This window comes from Toxorhynchites rutilus, chromosome 3, assembly GCF_029784135.1.
Source record: "Toxorhynchites rutilus septentrionalis strain SRP chromosome 3, ASM2978413v1, whole genome shotgun sequence".
NCBI lineage: Eukaryota > Metazoa > Arthropoda > Insecta > Diptera > Culicidae > Toxorhynchites > Toxorhynchites rutilus.
The window spans coordinates 14400038-14418298 of NC_073746.1; the positions used below are offsets into that span (position 1 = coordinate 14400038).

The 18261-nt window shown below is 39.7% G+C and overlaps 2 protein-coding genes across 2 annotated transcripts; one reads left to right on the top strand and one right to left on the bottom strand.

The window, feature by feature from the left end:
* The first annotated feature begins 3854 nt into the window (after positions 1-3854).
* LOC129776707 (COX assembly mitochondrial protein homolog) lies at positions 3855-4966 on the top strand. Its single transcript, XM_055782503.1, has 2 exons — positions 3855-4129; positions 4196-4966. The coding sequence occupies exons 1-2, from the start codon at positions 4054-4056 to the stop codon at positions 4513-4515; spliced, it is 396 nt and encodes a 131-aa protein (XP_055638478.1). The 5' UTR covers positions 3855-4053; the 3' UTR covers positions 4516-4966.
* Positions 4499-5675, bottom strand: LOC129776706 (tRNA-splicing endonuclease subunit Sen2). Its single transcript, XM_055782502.1, has 2 exons — positions 4951-5675; positions 4499-4888 (listed from the first exon to the last, which is right to left on the bottom strand). The coding sequence occupies exons 1-2, from the start codon at positions 5612-5614 to the stop codon at positions 4587-4589; spliced, it is 966 nt and encodes a 321-aa protein (XP_055638477.1). The 5' UTR covers positions 5615-5675; the 3' UTR covers positions 4499-4586.
* Between the last annotated feature and the right edge of the window lie 12586 nt (positions 5676-18261).

Genomic DNA, 18261 nt, shown 5'->3' on the forward strand with positions numbered 1-18261 from the left:
GAACCTCCCATCCGAGCTCCCGGAGTTTCTGGCGCGTCACCAAAGAAGTGTGTGGCCTGGCGTTGTTCTGATGGAAGACAATGCGGCCTCTGTTTATCAAAGATGGCCTCTTCTTCATGAGTGCTACCTTCAAGCGGTCCAGTTGTTAGCAGTACAGGTCCGAATTGAGCGTTTGGCCATAGGGAAGCAGCTCATAATAGATTATTCCTTGACAATCCCACCAAACACACAACAGAACCTTCCTGGCCGTTGAGGGCTTCACCACCGTCTGAGCCGCTTCAGCGGTCTTCGACCACGACCGTTTGCGCTTCACGTTGTCGTAAGTGACCCACTTTTCATCGCCAGTCACCATCCGCTTCAGAAACGGGTCGATTTTGTTGCGATTCAGCAGCGATTCACATGCGTCGATACGATCAAAGATGTTTTTTTGCGTCAACTTGTGTGGCACCCATACATCGAGCTTATCCCCAGCTCTTGGCCGATGCTACGGTTGCTACTATACCGGTCTTTCTCGGCTAATTCAGCGATTTTGTCGCAATTTTCGACGACAGGCCTTCCGGAGCGTGGCGCATCTTCGTCGACCTCTACACCAGAACGAAAACGTTGAAACCATCGTTGTGCGGTGGAAATGGAAACTGTATCGGGTCCATAAACTGCACAAATTTTATTGGCAGCTTGAGATGAATTTTTGCCTTTGTCATAGTAGTTTTTGCGGATAAGAATGTAAAAAACTAGACCGTTCAGGTTGGGTGTTAGAAGACTAATGAAAATTTTATTCAAATCAACAAACTACGTAGCTACGTTATATATAACAGAAGTACAATTCGTTGGTTACATTTTAGGCAATGTCTACTGCGATAACAACACTCCTCCTTAAGCAACGAATCCAATTAACCTTTTATTTTCTTCCAGCTTCCGGATTGCCAGGGCCTTTGTGAACCCATCAGCGGGCTGCTGCTTCGTGTTCACATATCCCAGCTCCACTACTCCTTGATCCAGGACATCTCGTACAAAATGATACCTGATGTCTAGATGCTTTATTCGTGGATTGTACCCTTGGTTCTGAGCGATACAGATGGCTGATTGGTCGTCACATCGGATGGGAATCTGATGCATGCCGAAAATCTGCAACTGGAACTGGTACCACCAAAGTGGTTCCTGGACTGTGCGGGAAAGCGCGATATATTCCGCTTCGCACGAGGACAATGCGACTGTTGGTTGACGTTTGACGTTCCACGACACAGCTCCTCCCATGAACGTTAAGACGTATCCGGTGGTGGATTTTCTGGAATCCGGTTCTCCTCCCCAATCGGCATCTGTGAAACCAACCAAGCCTGTGCTATTCTGCTTCGAATACGTTAGACGGTTCGAACGCGTGCCTCGCAAGTACCTCATGATACGCGTGACAGCGTTCCAGTGGCTACGTCCGGGATTCGCGTTGAATTGGTTGACTTGGTTTACTGCGAAACTGATGTCCGGCCGCGTTGCCTGCGCCAGATAGGTGAGACACCCCACTGCCTCCTGGTAAGAAATCTCTTTCATTTCGCGCATCTTCTCCTGTGTCGCCGGAGACATGGACTTGTCCAGTTTGACGCTCGCCTCTGCTGGTGTCGAAACTGGGTTACAATTCTCCATGTTGAACCGTTGCAAAATACTGTCGATGTAGTGCTCCTGATCTACCCACAGTTTGCCGTTCTTCCTGTCACGCGTGATCCTCAGTCCCAGGCAGAAAGGAGCTTCACCAAGCTCCTTCATTCTGAAGCGGTTGTGAAGGAACGATTTCAACATTTGCTTCAGCTTGGCATCATTGGTAAAGATCATGAAATCGTCCACGTAAATAGTGACGAAAATCATTTTCTCACCGCTGATCCGGAAATACAGGCACGGATCAACCTTTGATTGGTTCAGTCCGAACTCCAGCACCGTTTCCATTGCCGTCTCCTCCGTGGCTCATCTTGGGTTGACTAACTACTTCTTTAAAAAATCTTCTTTCTTCCGGCTATGACCTGTCCTGGGCCCATAACCTTTTGCGGATAAGAATGTAAAAAACTAGACCGTTCAGGTTGGGTGTTAGAAGACTAATGAAAATTTTATTCAAATCAACAAACTACGTAGCTACGTTATATATAACAGAAGTACAATTCGTTGGTTACATTTTAGGCAATGTCTACTGCGATAACAACAGTAGTACTGTAAAATATGTCGGATTTTCTCTTTATTTTGCTCCATATTTGCGACACTAAAACTCACAAACGACTTAACCAAACAAAACACTGTCAAGGACTATATTATAGCGCGCAAAAATACCTTTCCAACAAGCTATAATATGACTCGATACAATGAATACAACTAGAACTACGCGCTTACAACGACACCTCGCGGAAATACCGCAGGACTTTTTTGACAGCCTGATATGTACTATATATACTATATGTACTAAATACTATACAATATGTCATCAAAATAAGTCAGCGGGAAAGAACATGTCAGCAGTGTAACAATTGGTAGTCAGTAAAACACAACCTGGATTGTATCAACCATCTTTTTTCATATTTACGAGCTAGAGCTAACAACTCTCCCATCTGCATAATGAATGATGAGACTTTTCATTTCTTCTTAGCAATGGAAATTATGTTTCGAAATATGAAATTGCATTAGGGACCTAACGAAGCTAAATTGACAAATGAGTGTTTTTCCGTTCATTTTATTCCATTGTGAAAAAACACATACATAAACTTGTATATAATTCTTTCACATTTCCTTCAAACTAAATATCGTAATATTCATTAAATTCACTATTTCTAAATTCAATACAAATCCAACGCTATTTATTTTTATTGGCAGCACTGAAAAAATCGACTTTGTTTACAAAATTGATCCAAATCAGCCAATCAGAAATCAGAACCACTGACAGAAATTTGGTCCGTAAAGGCTGATTTAGACGATGCCAGTCAGCGCTCTAGTTGAAGTATCCAGTGAACAGAAAACAGACACTCTGTTCAAGTTATTTGTACCAGTATCGAACAAGTAATTGGCCTCTAACTGGAACAGAGTGTCTGTTCTCTATTCACTGGATACTTCAACTAGAGCGCTGACTGGCATCGTCTAAATCAGCCTTAAAAGACCCCCTGTTGTCTGATTTTATCTTAGGGTGGGTTTAGACTAGGGATATATTCATGTGAAGAAATATGATGAGATTTATAGAAATCGCATCAACCGTTTACACTAGCGCGAACTTATATAATGAATATATTCATATTTTCGGTGAATTTATTCACCTCAAGTAGAACTGCATCCTGCTTTAGTGATTTCTCACCAGTGAGAAATTCACCAGAGTTTACATATGCCTGAATTTATTCTATTCAAATTGTTATATATACCTCAAAGAAATGTATCATATATATTCTCACCCGTTTACATCTATTTTTGCGTGGATAAATCCATCTATAGTTATAGATCTCCCTAATGTAAACCCGCCATTAGTGACAAACTATAGTCATTCCCAAGGCGCCTAGAAGTATATACTAAGGTGGGCCAACTTGCTAAAACCACTCTTCAGCCATCTTGGAAGTCTACTGTGTTTTGTTTGTAAACAAAACACAATACGCTATTGCCGAAGCTCGCTCGTGATCTCAGTCTGTCTCTTTCACGCTACAAGCAAATAATTCCCCTTCTACTTTCTTCCGTGCTGTTTTCATATACCGCTCCCCTAACCAGCTTAGTGACGAAACGGCCTCACCTAGTACTATAGACCCGTCTTGGTCATTCCATTCGCCTTCGGGAACGTCATGACTTGAGCCACATCCACATGTCATTCGCCGCGCGGAATAAAGGGGATATGGACATGCGGTAATTTCGTGATTGCATAAAGGCGTTACCGAAATAACATGTTGTTATCAGAGTACACCTGACAACCAAAAACGTCATTTCCAAAGCAATGTTTATTTTTGTTTTGCTCAGGAATTCATAATTATCTAGGATTCGGCACCAATTTAATGACATAGCAACATAATCAATTGTTAATCGGAATCCAATTTGAAACACAGTTCTACCATGGCTCACGCATATAGTGCCAGCGGCGATCAGTCCACTAAAATTGGTCTCAATCAAGGTGGCCCCCATGGTTTAGGTAAATAACATCTTCCCCAATGTATATTTTGCTTACATAATTTCATCATCCAAATTGTCCTCGTAGGCGATCCCAACGATAAACGTCTGCGAAAGGTGGAAATCGACGTACTGATTCCTAAAATTATGCGGGATCGAGCCAAAACAGAGAAGTGCATACCCGAAGTTAAGGAATTTGAAGACTGCTGCAAGGGCTCCGGCATCCTTATGGCCGTTAAGTGCCAGAAGCAAAACGAAGCGCTCAAAAAGTGCTCGATGCGGTGGTATGAAGACGAAACATTCAAAGCCGAATGCCGGGAGATGTATCTCCAAGAACGAAGCGAATACAGGCGAACGGGGATACCGAAGAAATTTCGGATCATGAACATGGATCAGACTTCCCAATAGGGACTGTTATGCGGTATCTTATTATTTTGTAACAAAAGTTTATAATTTAAAGGAACATTGTGAATTTTATTCTACTTACAATCTTTTTTATTACGAGAAGCCGTTGGATTATGATGTTTTGGAAATGTTTCACTCACTTTGAATTCTGTTAACCGATCCATACACGTAACATAGTCAGCAGGATCTAAACTGGTCGGATAATGAACTTCTAGAATCAGAAGATCCTTGGCAGTGGTTTCGGCAATTCTATTGAACGCTTGGAAATCGTGATTGTCCATGTAATGAATGTTCCCTAGCCGTTCATTGTCCCGATAAGGTTGCACCAATACGACATAGGAAGCATGAAAAAACTGAGGTCCTTTATGATAGATAACTGTGAGTGCGTGAAATATATTTGTCAATAAAATTATTTATTTGTAAAAATACAAGACTTACGAAAATCACCTCCAAATTTCAATCCACTTTTTATAACCCAATTCCTCGCTTTGAGATATATAAATGCAACGTAAGATGGAATGAAACTACGTTTAATGCTCACAAATCTTTCAATTAACTGCTCTTGTGGTAAAAGCAGTCCTTCCAAAGTCCGAACTTCTAGGCACTTCAATTCTTTAATTAGAAACAATGTTTCCTCATAGCCTAGGCTCAAATTTTCCGCCACAGGAAAGGGGTTTTCCTGCTTCCGCATTACGACATGTTTCAGCTGTTTTCTACTGATGATTCCAGCAGCCAATTGCTTTTCAGTTTCTTCATCCATCACACAAATGTCCTCACTGCTATTACCGGCACATAAATCATACTTCCGTTTCCATTCTTTCCGCCTCTCGAGCTGTCTCTCGCGTGTTACTTTCGGTTGAGTGTTTGCCAAGCCATGATTTCGTACGGACACTGGGAATGAACGCGATAGCGTTCCCTGTCCGAAACATCCGCCAAACGAGAGTCGCAGCATTGCTTCCGGGTTGCATACTTCCACAGAGAGACCGGTAAAAATACCTACGATTTTCTCGGTTTGTTCGTCCACCGAGTCCACCGGAAGCGGGTCGACACTCGAGAGATTGGATGGGGTGAATTTCTTCGGTTTCAGGGGTCGTTTGGTCATCGTGTTATAAAATATTTCAATTTGTGCATTGAAAAGATCGGCTTCTTGATGACGAACTGGAGTGGAGTGGAGCAAAAACCAAAACAAACAAATCTCGATGGGTGCGTTTAGTGCGATGCAAGATTTGAAAACTAATACGTAACGCCTTGTTTCAGCAGTTGAATTACAGACAAGGGCCATTCACGGTTTCCGGAATAAAACGCATTCGAACCACCACTTGTTTAATATTCGAATATTCTTCAGTGCTCGTATAAAATTGTTCCCAATCATTCGCACGTATATCACATTCATCGGTATTAGTTCCGACTCAAAAACAAAACAAATGAAATTGACAGTTCTCTGTAGAATAATGAAACCTAATGAAACCGCCTGTGGAACCGCAGTGTGTGCCAGCTGAGGAAAAACCGCCGCGATATTCGCGGCGGCGAATTCGCCTAATACTTATGACAGACATACAGCTGTACTACCGTTGTACTTCGAAAATTGTATGTCTGTCACCATGTACATCGCTAGAACCTATTTTACCGCTGTACATGGCTACAGTTGTACTGTGCGCAGCGCCACAAATGGTTAGTGGTGGGTAGCATGAACAGACTGAATCAAAACACTTGGTAAATATTCTTTTCATTGAATTTCTCTTGAGTTAATAACTCAGATTGGAAACTTGTTTGTTGTGTTTGATAGTTTAGACACTAAATAAAAACCTTTTTCATTGAAATATGTGGTGAAAATTGGAAAAATTTCTGATTGTCAGTTTGACATACGGTACAATGTACAACCAAAGTATGTCTGTCATGGTACGATAGAACCTGTACAACGCTGTACTCTTACAGCGCAAGTACAGCTGTATGTCTGTCCCTGGTATAATGTGCCGTAGGCTACACTGAGAGGAAAATTTAGTAAATATGACGAATTTTTTGGTGCATGTTACCAATTCTCTAGTCATTTTCTACCCTACTAATCATTGGTACATGTTACAAAAAAAGAATGGTAGGCACATATGTCAAACAAACTACAAATTGTTGGTCCAACATTGGTGCAATAACAGTGAAAATTTTGCTTCATATTTGTTAGAGGTAATCATCAGGGATAATGACAATATTTTTTAATAATTATTTTTAATTTAAAAAATTGTATTTGATTGCGTTTAATTCTACATACTTAGAATACATTATACTAATAACTTATTCTATAAACAACATCAATAATTCTCGTTGGAATCATTCTATAAACTGCGTACAAGAGGCAAATTTTAATCGCAGCCTCAACCACCTCTATTTGATGAGCATTTCCAAAGCAAGTTCCCGTTCCTCTTCCTGCTGCATCGCTCTGATTTGCATTAGCTGATTAGCAGCTGATTAGCAGAGTGACGGTAGAATTAGCACGTTTCATCCGTATTTTGTTCTCTCGTGTCCCTATGAAGAAAAGAAATACATATGTTGATGATATTAAATATGCAATAAATTATGTATGTTCACCTTAAGATTTTTACGGTCGATGATGTGTTGAAGAAAGATTCCAATCTTAGCGACAAACTCGCCGTTACCTTCAATTCCATAGCTTGGATGGTTTTTGGTAAACAAGTATTACGAGTCTGGGATCATGCCAGCTGTAAAGACAAGGAAAAATGTCAATAGTGTTGTAATGTATAAAATATAACTGATGTTTATCCTTGGCGGGAATATGAAAATAGTTTCCCGACCGAGGTGACTGATGTAATGATGTAAAAAAAAAGAATACTTATCTCCGATTTGTTTATAATGAATGATTGTACTGCACATAATTTTAAGGCCAACTAAGAAAGAAAAAAATGGTATTAGGTCAATTATGTTAATATGGATCAAAATTTCTTGTGATATTTTCCCCGCTGAAAATATGAAAACAAATTCTCGGGGGAGTTGAGGGCATAATTGAATTCAATAAAAACAAAGTGCTTACCTGACGGTTCATACATAAACGGGTCCACTGGCTTCGGCATCTTCAATGAAAATTCCAGTGCCTCTTTCAAACTCAAAGATCATTGTTCCGTGTATGTCGCAGAAATGGGTGCGATATACTATGCTCTAGGGATCATTGAAACATTGCCCATCGACCATTATTTTATTTTTTCAGACAGTCTCAGCTCAATAGAGGCAATCCGCTCAATGAAAGTTGATAAACGCTCATCTTATTTCCTAACAAGAATAAGACATCTAATGAGTGTTTTGGTCGAAAAATTATTCAAGATTACCTTAGCTTGGGTTCCATCTCATTGCTCGATTCCGGGGAATGAGAAAGCGGACTCGCTAGCTAAGGTGGGCGCTTCAGAAGGCACACTTTTTGAAAGGCAAATTGCCTATAATGAATTTTTTCACATTCCTCGTCGACACTCGTTAGTTGGCAGCGCATGTGGAGTGAAAATGAGTTCGGTCGTTGGTTACACACGATTATTCCTAAGGTTTCGACGAGTGCTTGGTTTAAGGGATTGAATGTAGGTCGTGATTTCATTCGCGTGATATCTCAGCTCATGTCCAATCACTACAACCTAAACGCGCATCTCTATCGCATTGGGCTCGCAGCAAACAATCTTTGTGATTGCGTCGATGGCTACCACGACATCGAGCATGTTGTCTGGTCGTGTATCCGGTTCCATGCTGCTCGCTCTCAGCTCTCTAGAGCACTGAGAGCACAAGGCAGACAATCGGATATCCCCGTCCGGGATATCTTAGGTAGCCGTGATCCTGATCTTCTGCTTCATCTATACCTGTTCCTCAGAAACGCCGATGTCAACGTTTAATGATGTTTCCTTCGTTGTGTCCCTGTTTCATATCCCTCCTATCCGATCTATAAACTTTTACTTAGCCGCGACAATACATACACACACTCTTTACAGATACACGGGCCAAAGGTTGTGCAGTCCACTGATGATTCAACAAGAGCCAAAGGTTGTACCGCTCATGACAACTCTACACGAACTGATGATTGCGCCGGCTAGTGACCATTCTATCCTGGATTCCTCGAGTCGAGAAGACGCACCACGCTAGATATGGGGTACATACTAGGGGGGCGTTGCTGATTAATGGTCAGCTTCATCCCAATAGGAAGTATCCCGTGTCGGGCACATGTACAGAGCATTGGAGACAGCAACATCCCAATTACGAGAACACTTGTAATACTAACCTCGAGCCGACCGCGAGTAATCGGTTACATATTACTAACATAGATAATAAGAAGAACTGCCAAAATATTGAACTCCGGCCCCGTGAGGCTAACGCCATATGAGCCTTGATAAAAATATATATTTTGGAAAAAAAAGTGCTTACCTCCAAATCGCTTCGTCTCCAAAAGACAAAAGACAAAGTGCGCACATCACAGTTGTTAGGTATGACAATAAAAACAAACTTACTAATGGTATGAAGTAAAATATACGAATTCCTGGTAGGAACATTCATTGCGTCTGACATCTTTTTTACGCAATTTTAGTAATATTTACAAAAATGTGTATATTTTACCAATGTTTTTGCTACTAAAGATTTGGTAGCTGCTTTTACTAAACTATTTCTCCAGTGTAGAACATTGCGGCGCGGTATTGTATTTCAAAAAAAAATTAACCGAACAAACGTAACGCCCCGGGCAATCGCATGCTATGTTTCAAACTAACCGGGCAATTAGTGGATCCCAGATTTGCGTGCGAGACAGCGCCGCTTCCGACGGCGGGTCGGCGATGGACTCGGATTGCGTCATCTTGGCGGCTTGGGCTCGCTAAATGGGGACTTCGTTCCAATTCTGAATAAGAAGAGTTGCTAAATAGCTCGATTCTAATACTTCAATCTAAGAACCGAGATAGTTTTTCTGTCTGTAAATTCCAGGAACATTTCTGAAATGAATTTATTAAAATAGTATAGGTTTTTGTTATTTCCTTTCAAAAACATAATAAGATTTATTGTTTGGATCAACCAATAGCAACTGTTCGTTGACACCAAACTCTTTTAATGTTACTGCAATTTTATTTCAAACAGGTTGTTTCGTAAGATCCAAAAACAGATGCGAAATCTGAAAACTGATTATCCGAAGAACGGAAGGATAAAAAAAACTGGAATTTTGAATTTAATTATTACATTATATTGTATACTCCTGAGATGGTCCATGCAAAACTATCCGTCGAATGAAATTATTGAGTCGAATAGATAAGACAATTTTTTTTATTTTTTACTATACACTTAAATGATTCTGCAAAAAAAACTTCGTTGGTTTCACTTTTATAAGATGGGTCAAAAGCAACTCATAAAAAATCATTCGCTTTTAGAATCGATTATACACCAGTGAAAACTCTAAGGGCGATTACACATTATCCGGTTTCTGCCGGACCGGTTTGAAACCCAAATGGCAAATTTCGACCGTACCAACCTATTTACGGCGCCGTGATGCAGCCGTCTACTGCGACTACAATGTCCGGTGACCGGACAAGCATTAAATGCGATGACAGTAGTATTGTGTCGACGTCTTGTGGAGATACCAGTTTGGGAAAGCAAATGATTCTCTATAAGATTATCAGACCTTAACACAGTTTCGAATTGTTCAAACTTTGAATGAAAATTTTTACTTCATATTATGTGATTGTTCAAAACACGTAATACTGACTCTTAATTAATCATTTTTGTATAATTTTGCTGATATTTTCACCAAGACTCATCATTATAATATGAAATTATTATCAAACACAATTCTTGCTTAAGAACTTTTCACAACTTGCAAAAGAACGCGTTACTCTATTACACAAAAGACATATTTCTTAAGAAAAATTTAATTTTCATTAATAATTTTTATTTTGATTATGTGTTAATTGCACCTGAAAATTTATTTTTACTATCACTTCCCAAAAGCGTAGCACGAAGCCCAATGCCATCAACGCGCATTGACAGATGTTTGTCATGTCTGTTAGTATTGGTGCGATTCATGCAATTTTTCGTCCCATGTATTAGCATGTGTGTGCTATTGTGCTTGTAGGCAGATTTCAAGATGATCACAGGAAGTGAACAGACAATACACATAAATAAGTAGTGCCCCTAGCTTGTTAGAAATTGTTATTATTATTGCTTCATAAAATTTTACACTTTTATCTAACCGTGTTTCTGGGACTGTTAAAAAATATGTGCAACGGAGCGTGTGAAATAAATCATGTTGTTTGTGTGTTTAGAAATAAAATAAATTAGTGAGTGGATGAGTACACAGCAACTGGACAAAAGTTAGTTTTTGTAATACTGTTGATGACAGCCATGTTTTTTGTCCAGTAAGTTTTTCATGTTAATTTATCATTGCAAATTTACGTTGCCGTCGTTGTGGGAACTTTTGTAGAACCATATGCGCCTAACATAAACGTGTGCGCTCTGAGAATTACCGAAAAGGTTTGCGAACGTATTTTGAAATGGGGCGGAAAGGTTTATACCTCTGACCGCTCTGATCGCACTTATCGGTAAGTTGAACTTATCGGTAAGAACACCGTCCTGATGTGCGCGTAATGTCTGCGAGGCCTGCACTCACTTTGGCCGTGCTCATGGCGTGCCACACTTTAACATTCGTCCGTATGTACTCTCAAAGGAACGCAAATTTGAGCAGGTTCGTCGTTGCAACCCCAAAAGGCATATCATGAGAGGGTGAATGCCCTAAGCTGCTCAAAAACAATAGTGGAAATTCAAAAAACACGGGCTCGATCAGCTAGGTGCAGCTATACCAAGAACAAGGTACAGATGCTTGATCTTCGCTCACTCATATGCGATCGGAAAAGATGCGCAAGGGAATTGGGGAATTCACCGCTGCCGATAGCGATCGGGAACATCGCACAGAGATGCGATCAACAAAGCGTAAGCGGAAATTCTGCGGAGCAGATACGTCCGACATCGTCCACCATGGAATCAACAATAAATTAAATATTTTATCGGATGTTTTGCTAAATAAATACAGATTGTAATTTTGTGAAACTGTACATTGTGAATATATGTTTTATATAACTAGTGTTTTCATATGAATATAAGTAGTTCTACCAGAACTGTATTTTGTTTGTTGATGTGATGCCGGGTGTTTCTCCGTTTTGTATTTACTGTCGGCATTGCGTGGATAGCAGTTCGAACTTTTGTTCGCCGACAGCAATTTGTGGTGCGGAAAAGGATTTCCCCATACAATGTTGGGAGCTGGAAATTGTGGGCTGTCGAATTGAGCCAGCCACCCAACAGCAATCAGTTGTATGTAGCAGAAATATTTGCAGCAATATTTACCTGTCAAATCACTGTATAAACAAATGCATGTATGTGTATGTGAAAGATGTACGGTTTTGTGTAGCGCGAGGTCTCTTTCACATTGTTATCCGGTTATCCGTCCAAACCCAGCGGCGCTTTTTGAAACCGGTCCGGCTGAAACCGGATAATGTGTAATCGCCCTTATCCTAACGGAAATACCCACTTCTGATTGGTCGAAATTGACGACACATGCGGCAGGTCCCTAACAGAGACATCAAAACCAAGCTGCCTGAGGGAAATCGGCATTGCGAACACATGAAAGTAGGGGGAGCTTTTGTTCCCATCGAAATGTATTCCCTAACAGAGACATCAAAACCAAGCTGCCTGGGGGAAATCGTCATTGCAGATACATGAAAGAAGGGGGAGCTGTTTTTCCCACCGACATGTATTCCCTAACAGATATTTCAAATCCAAGGTGTCTAAGGGAAATCAGCATGTAAATACCCTCGTGGTCGATAGTTGAACTAACTACGCGCACAAATGGATAAGGCTCATTGTAACTAGCGTGGACATTGCTGATTGCATACGTGTTGGCGAATAAGTTGGGAGCAATGAACGGGTTTTTTTTTATTTTCGTTCCAATAAGAATCTTTCGATGGGTTGATTGATGAATGATTTTTCAATGAATTGAATAGAACTTATGCTTGATAAAATATAAATAAAATTGAAATTTGGATCTTTTATGTTGGTTGCTTCGTGGAATTTCATATCAATGACCGATCATGTATTGTGAAACTTTCAGCACAACTGTAAGTGTAAAATTGTATATGGTAGCTATTGTGTTAATATGACTTGAAATATGAAACTTTATTTTTTTAAGTTCATGCGATTGGAAAAATGAAGGAGTATTCGAAAAAGTGATTTCACATATGCTCTCCATACCGTATTGGGTGCTGTTAGCCCAATTGAAATTCGTCATTGAGGCATGTAGCATCGTGTTCCGCTATGTTTAAAGCGAAAAGGAAATGGGTTGAATAAACATTTACAAAATAAAAAAATTAAAAATGAAATTACCTTTTCCATTTCAAATATATTTTTTCTATACTAAAGTAACACTTTTTTCCTGGTGAGAAAACTTGTGTTCAATAATGATAATTATTATAGATGAGCTTTTTTTTCTTTATTTCATTCATACATAACACAGGAGCCATCTCGTCCAGGACCACAGAGGGCGACTTTGGTACGTGATACGCACCATTTAATGACTATTCACCATCCTTCTATCATTGTCACTCGGTTATGGACACTGGCGGAGTGAACAAACAATACCTAACAACCAGACAAAACAAACCCAAATCATTATCGAAGAGTTTAACAATGTTATTCTTCAAACTTATCCAAAATCAGCATGCAGCAAATAGCTTAACGGAATCCTACGTCAACTATGCGGTTGTGTCTTGGACACAACCCTCCTGTGACTTTTTTAATTACGCATCAATTTCCGTTCATTCACCATTACCTTAAATATAATGAATTCAGCCGATGTTCAGTTTGCATCGGTTGCTTAACTTTGCATAAGTATGAATACATAATAACTTCTTTATACTTCTTTTCAATGAATTTCAGTTCGTACGAAAATCTTGTTCTTGATGTGTCCATGAATCAGTTAAATGTTCTTGAAAACAACACATTGATATATTCGGCGCAAGCAGTTAGAACAAATGTAAGCGTTTAGTACAACGATGCTAATGACGTAACGCATTATTGTGGGCGGCTAAATGGAAACACACATGAATTTAAAATGAAGTGTCAAAGCACAATTCTCGCGACGCAACGCATAGCGCGGCATTCTGTTCCCAGCTTAATAATTCGGGTAGCTTTCATCATATGTACGAGATTTAAAACAAAAAATCGTAGAGTATCAAGCAGTGACCGGTTTTTCGACTCAAGTGTAACTTTCGAAAAGGGCGTGTTCATTTTAGTAAGAGAAATCTATGATAATTTATGGAGAGGATCGGACCGTCGTCGGGTGTAGACATAATTTTTCTTCGCTCCGCGTCAGCTGGTGTGCAATTCGAATATCGGCGAAAAAAGTGATCTTTCTAAAAAGAAAAAAACATTGAAAACATTGTGTGTTTTTCGCAAGTGACGTTTATATTTCTGAAGGAAAAGTTGTACGCGTTTATTTACGATTGATTATAATCCGGACGGGATTTTGTTATCGCGTGTTATTTTTCCTTCATTTTAATACGAAGTGTGTGTGTGTGTTTATGTGCCGCAGTGAATATATCACCGAGGGAGAATCTGCAGGCGTTACAGACTCTTTGCTCTTAATACTTATGACAGACATACAGCTGTACTTGCGTTGTACTTCGAAAATTGTATGTCTGTCACCATGTACAGTGCTAGAACCATGCAAGCAACTCGGTACAATCGTTGTACCTGTACCGACCTATTTTTCCGCTGTACATGGCTACAGTTGTACTGTGCGCAGCGCCATAGACGGTTAGTGGTGGGTAGCATGAACAAAACGAATCAAAACATTTGGTATACATTCTTTTCATTGACTTTCTCTTGAGTTAATAACTCAGATTGAAACATATTTGTTGTGTTCGATAGTTTAGACGCTAAATAAAAACCTTTTTCATTGAAATATTGGTGAAAATACAATGCAATAAATTCAAACTTCAGATTGTCAGTCTGACATGCAGTACAATGTACAACCAAAGTATGTGTGTCATGCTATCGTGGTACCTGTACAACGCTGTACACGTACAGCGCTAGTACAGTTGTATGTCTGTCCATGGTATAAGGGTCACACGCTGTTATGTGCGGTGACGTTCCTCATTGTGTTTATGTGTAGAGAGGGTGTTTGTTTTGTTGAGCTAAGTGGAGCTGTTTTTCTCAAGTTCTCTCTTATTTTCTCCAGCAAGTTCTCCTCTCTCTCACACATACATCATACTGGTTTCATTTGATTTGCATTGGCAGCCGTACCGCTGCAATTCTGTGTATCCGTCCAAAGTACGTAAAATAAAAAGGTAGTCTACTCCCTGCTTTGTTCAAGTAGTGGTAGGCAAAGAAAAAAAGCAAAAAATTGTTATTAACCATAGATCGAATCCATATAAATTCAAACATTTTTTAATTTTTTAAATTATAACACAAGAACTGTCTCGAAATATGTTACGAAATAATGGAATAGTGGTATACTTAATTATTTTCAAATTGAAAACAGTAAAATTATCGCACCTGTACTATAGAAATAATGCAAAACCGATAAACAAATGTGTGGAGAGGTTATATCGAAGCAGTGTCGTTCTCGTTCCCGATCCAAGGAGCGAATGCATGGGATAACTGAAAACATCTCCGATTAGTTTATCTCATTCGAAATTATTCTGTTCCGGCATCGCGGAACGTGGTATTTCAACATTTTGCTGAAGTAAACAAAAACTATTCAGTATGAAATCGATAGAAATTCACATAAAACGTTACTTGCAGTAAAAAACAAGTACACTATCGTGTTTACCGACGACTCGACCGGCGATTTTGCCACTTTTTATGATGTTTAGAACTTTTAAAATCGAGAAATATTGAAAAAACTTCAGAACTTCGAACAAATTGAGGATTTTTTATTACTATCTTCGTTGTGTGTGTAATACATGCGCTCTCCGTGTGTATACACAGGAAATATCCCTTACCTTCTATTCTATGTACTTTGGTATCCGTCTACTTCCCGCAATTGCATACGATTCGGCCGCATTTTCGTACAGAGGTGCATCGAATTTTTGAGCGCCATTTCGCGGTGGGGACGAGATGATTTGTATGCAAGGTTAAATACACTTCGTCTTGTTTTCGCCGTTGGGTGGCGTTCATGGTCAGGCCCAGGGTTTAATTATGTTAGAGATTTTAAATTCCAGAATTTCATAATTTGAGTAGAGATGGGCAAATCAGCTCATCATGGTGAGCGGCTCAGAGCCGTTCAGCTCATACAAGTGAGCTGTTCATTTGGAATAGCTCTTCAGCTCAGTTGAATTTTGCAGTTGTCCACACAATTGCATATGAAACGTAATCACCATGGGATATTGCATAGTGTGCATTTTCTTAATAGACGGCTGAAATCCAACATAGGAGATGCTTAGGATATGCTGAACTTAAACAACAGAAAAACCAGCAGTAGCCAAATAACATGCCTCCAGGAATATAGACCGAGACAAGGTTTTTTGAAAAAACCATCGAGATTTTTTTTTGCATCCGAGGATATAAAAATAAATCCACTAAGAAAAATAATTATTCGCGATCACAAATGTAACAAAAGGACCAGTATCAATCATCAACATTTATGCCGGGTGGTTTTCTGAATTGTTTTGATTCAGCACGCGGAAATAAATGTATGTGTTTCCACAGTAATGTTTAAATAACAATGTAATATATCAAATTTATTTACAAGCATATAATAATGTTTATTATTTTGTTTGGCCATATATGAACAATTAAATGAAGTAACGAACGATTGAATATCTTCAAAATAAAAACCTTTTTTCCTATCTGACATTTCTGCTAAAGCTAAAGTACGAAGAGGGATACACGAAAACAAACTGACGTCATGCCATGAAGCGCGGGAGACGAAAAATCCTTTCGCGTCTCGCAATTCACTCTCTGCAGCTTTTGCGCTCCACAACTATGCAGCTCAACAGCTCAACAGCTCAGCAGCTCATCAGCTCAACAGCTCAACAGCTCAACAGCTCTTCAGCTCATCAGCTCAACAGCTCAACAGCTCATCAGCTCAACAGCTCAACAGCTCAGCAGCTCATCAGCTCAACAGCTCAACAGCTCATCAGCTCAACAGCTCAACAGCTCAGCAGCTCAACAGCTCAACAGCTCAGCAGCTCATCAGCTCAACAGCTCAACAGCTCAACAGCTCTTCAGCTCATCAGCTCATCAGCTCAACAGCTCAACAGCTCATCAGCTCAACAGCTCAACAGCTCAGCAGCTCATCAGCTCAACAGCTCAACAGCTCATCAGCTCCAGCTCCGTAATGAGCTGATGAGCTGCGTTTTTTTGATTGCGTGCCGATCCGAAACCGCTCACTATGATGAAGCGATTCGAATGAACAGCTCATGAGCGGATGGCACATCTCTAAATTTGAGTCAGAAGATTTAATTTCAGGTTTCATTTGGAGTGAGTTAGTTAGTTGAAAGCATTTATTTATTTATATTAGTTTTTGACGTAGAACTACGTCTTTCATTAAGGGTGCCAAATCAGAAAACAGGTCACGTTTTTATGAAATAAAGTTTAAGTTAATAACTATTTTTGCCGTGAACGGATTCTGGCGATTTACATGTCAAACGCATCGGAAATTCCCTAAGATTGCTATACATTACATTACATTACAATCCCATAGTCTGTATATGGTTTGAATTGATGAAAATTGGAAGCATTCTAATTACTTATATATTCGTTCTGTCCATTTGTGTGCTTTCCCGAACAGAGCTGTCTATAACGAGCAACTTATCGACGACCAACGAAGGGGAAATCGTAAGATGTAAGGTCTCCGTGAACAAAAGAAAAGAAGAAGAACGAAGGGGAATATTTGCCTAGAGTATAAACAGTGGATTTTACTGAGACAAATTTCATGAGGACACCGACTGGACAACACCGTTGCTGGGCTAGCTGGGCGGCGAGGGATCGAATGGTTTTCTCAAGGCAATGGGAGTGGAGGAGTAGTATGAGGAAAGAGAAGAGTTTTCTAAGGGCCTTTTTGAAGGCTAGAGATGAATGAACTGAAGAAGTTTTAAGTCTCTTTTATTCAACAAGAAAAGGAAGGAAAGGCAAACTTTCAGTATCGTTCTCGATACGAAGCAATGCACATCGCTTGTTCTTCCTTGTTTTGCGCCATCACATGTCTTCATTTCGGACTGAGCTGTGGACGCCTTTGACATTGTATCAATGCATTGAACTGACGCTATGGTGAAGCAGGTGTTATGGTTGTGAACCAAAAAGAAATGGGGAATACCAAGTTATTCAATAAGTTATAATAAATCATCAATTTATTTGGGTTCGAGTGCAGATAGAGTTTATTTTGCTTATTTAGTCACCAAGAAAGTAAATGACGTTCTGGAATTTTTTATGTGATTTGATTTCGCTTGCCAGTAGCAAAACTTTCTCTGCTAAGGATGCGCTGCGCTTATCTCGAGCATGTATTATTGTTCTGCGAGCACAAGAATGAATCATCTAATAATTATCGTCAAATGATTCTACAATAAGATTTCAGGGAGACCAAACTGGTAGAATGGTTATTTCAAAATTTTCGTAGCATTTTAAAATAATATCCGCAGTTATTAACAAGCGACTTGAATTAAACTACTACGTAGTTCTACGTCAACAATGCGGTCGTGTCTTGAACACAACCTCCTATAATTTTTTTCTGGTTCCTGGTTT

Coding starts and splice junctions, on each gene's coding strand:
- LOC129776707 (XM_055782503.1), top strand. CDS start 4,054: ATGGCTCACGCATATAGTGCCAGCGGCGATCAGTCCACTAAAATTGGT. Junction 4,130..4,195: donor AGGTGGCCCCCATGGTTTAG/GTAAATAACATC, acceptor TTGTCCTCGTAG/GCGATCCCAACGATAAACGT.
- LOC129776706 (XM_055782502.1), bottom strand. CDS start 5,614: ATGACCAAACGACCCCTGAAACCGAAGAAATTCACCCCATCCAATCTC. Junction 4,889..4,950: donor GAAATTTGGAGGTGATTTTC/GTAAGTCTTGTA, acceptor ACGCACTCACAG/TTATCTATCATAAAGGACCT.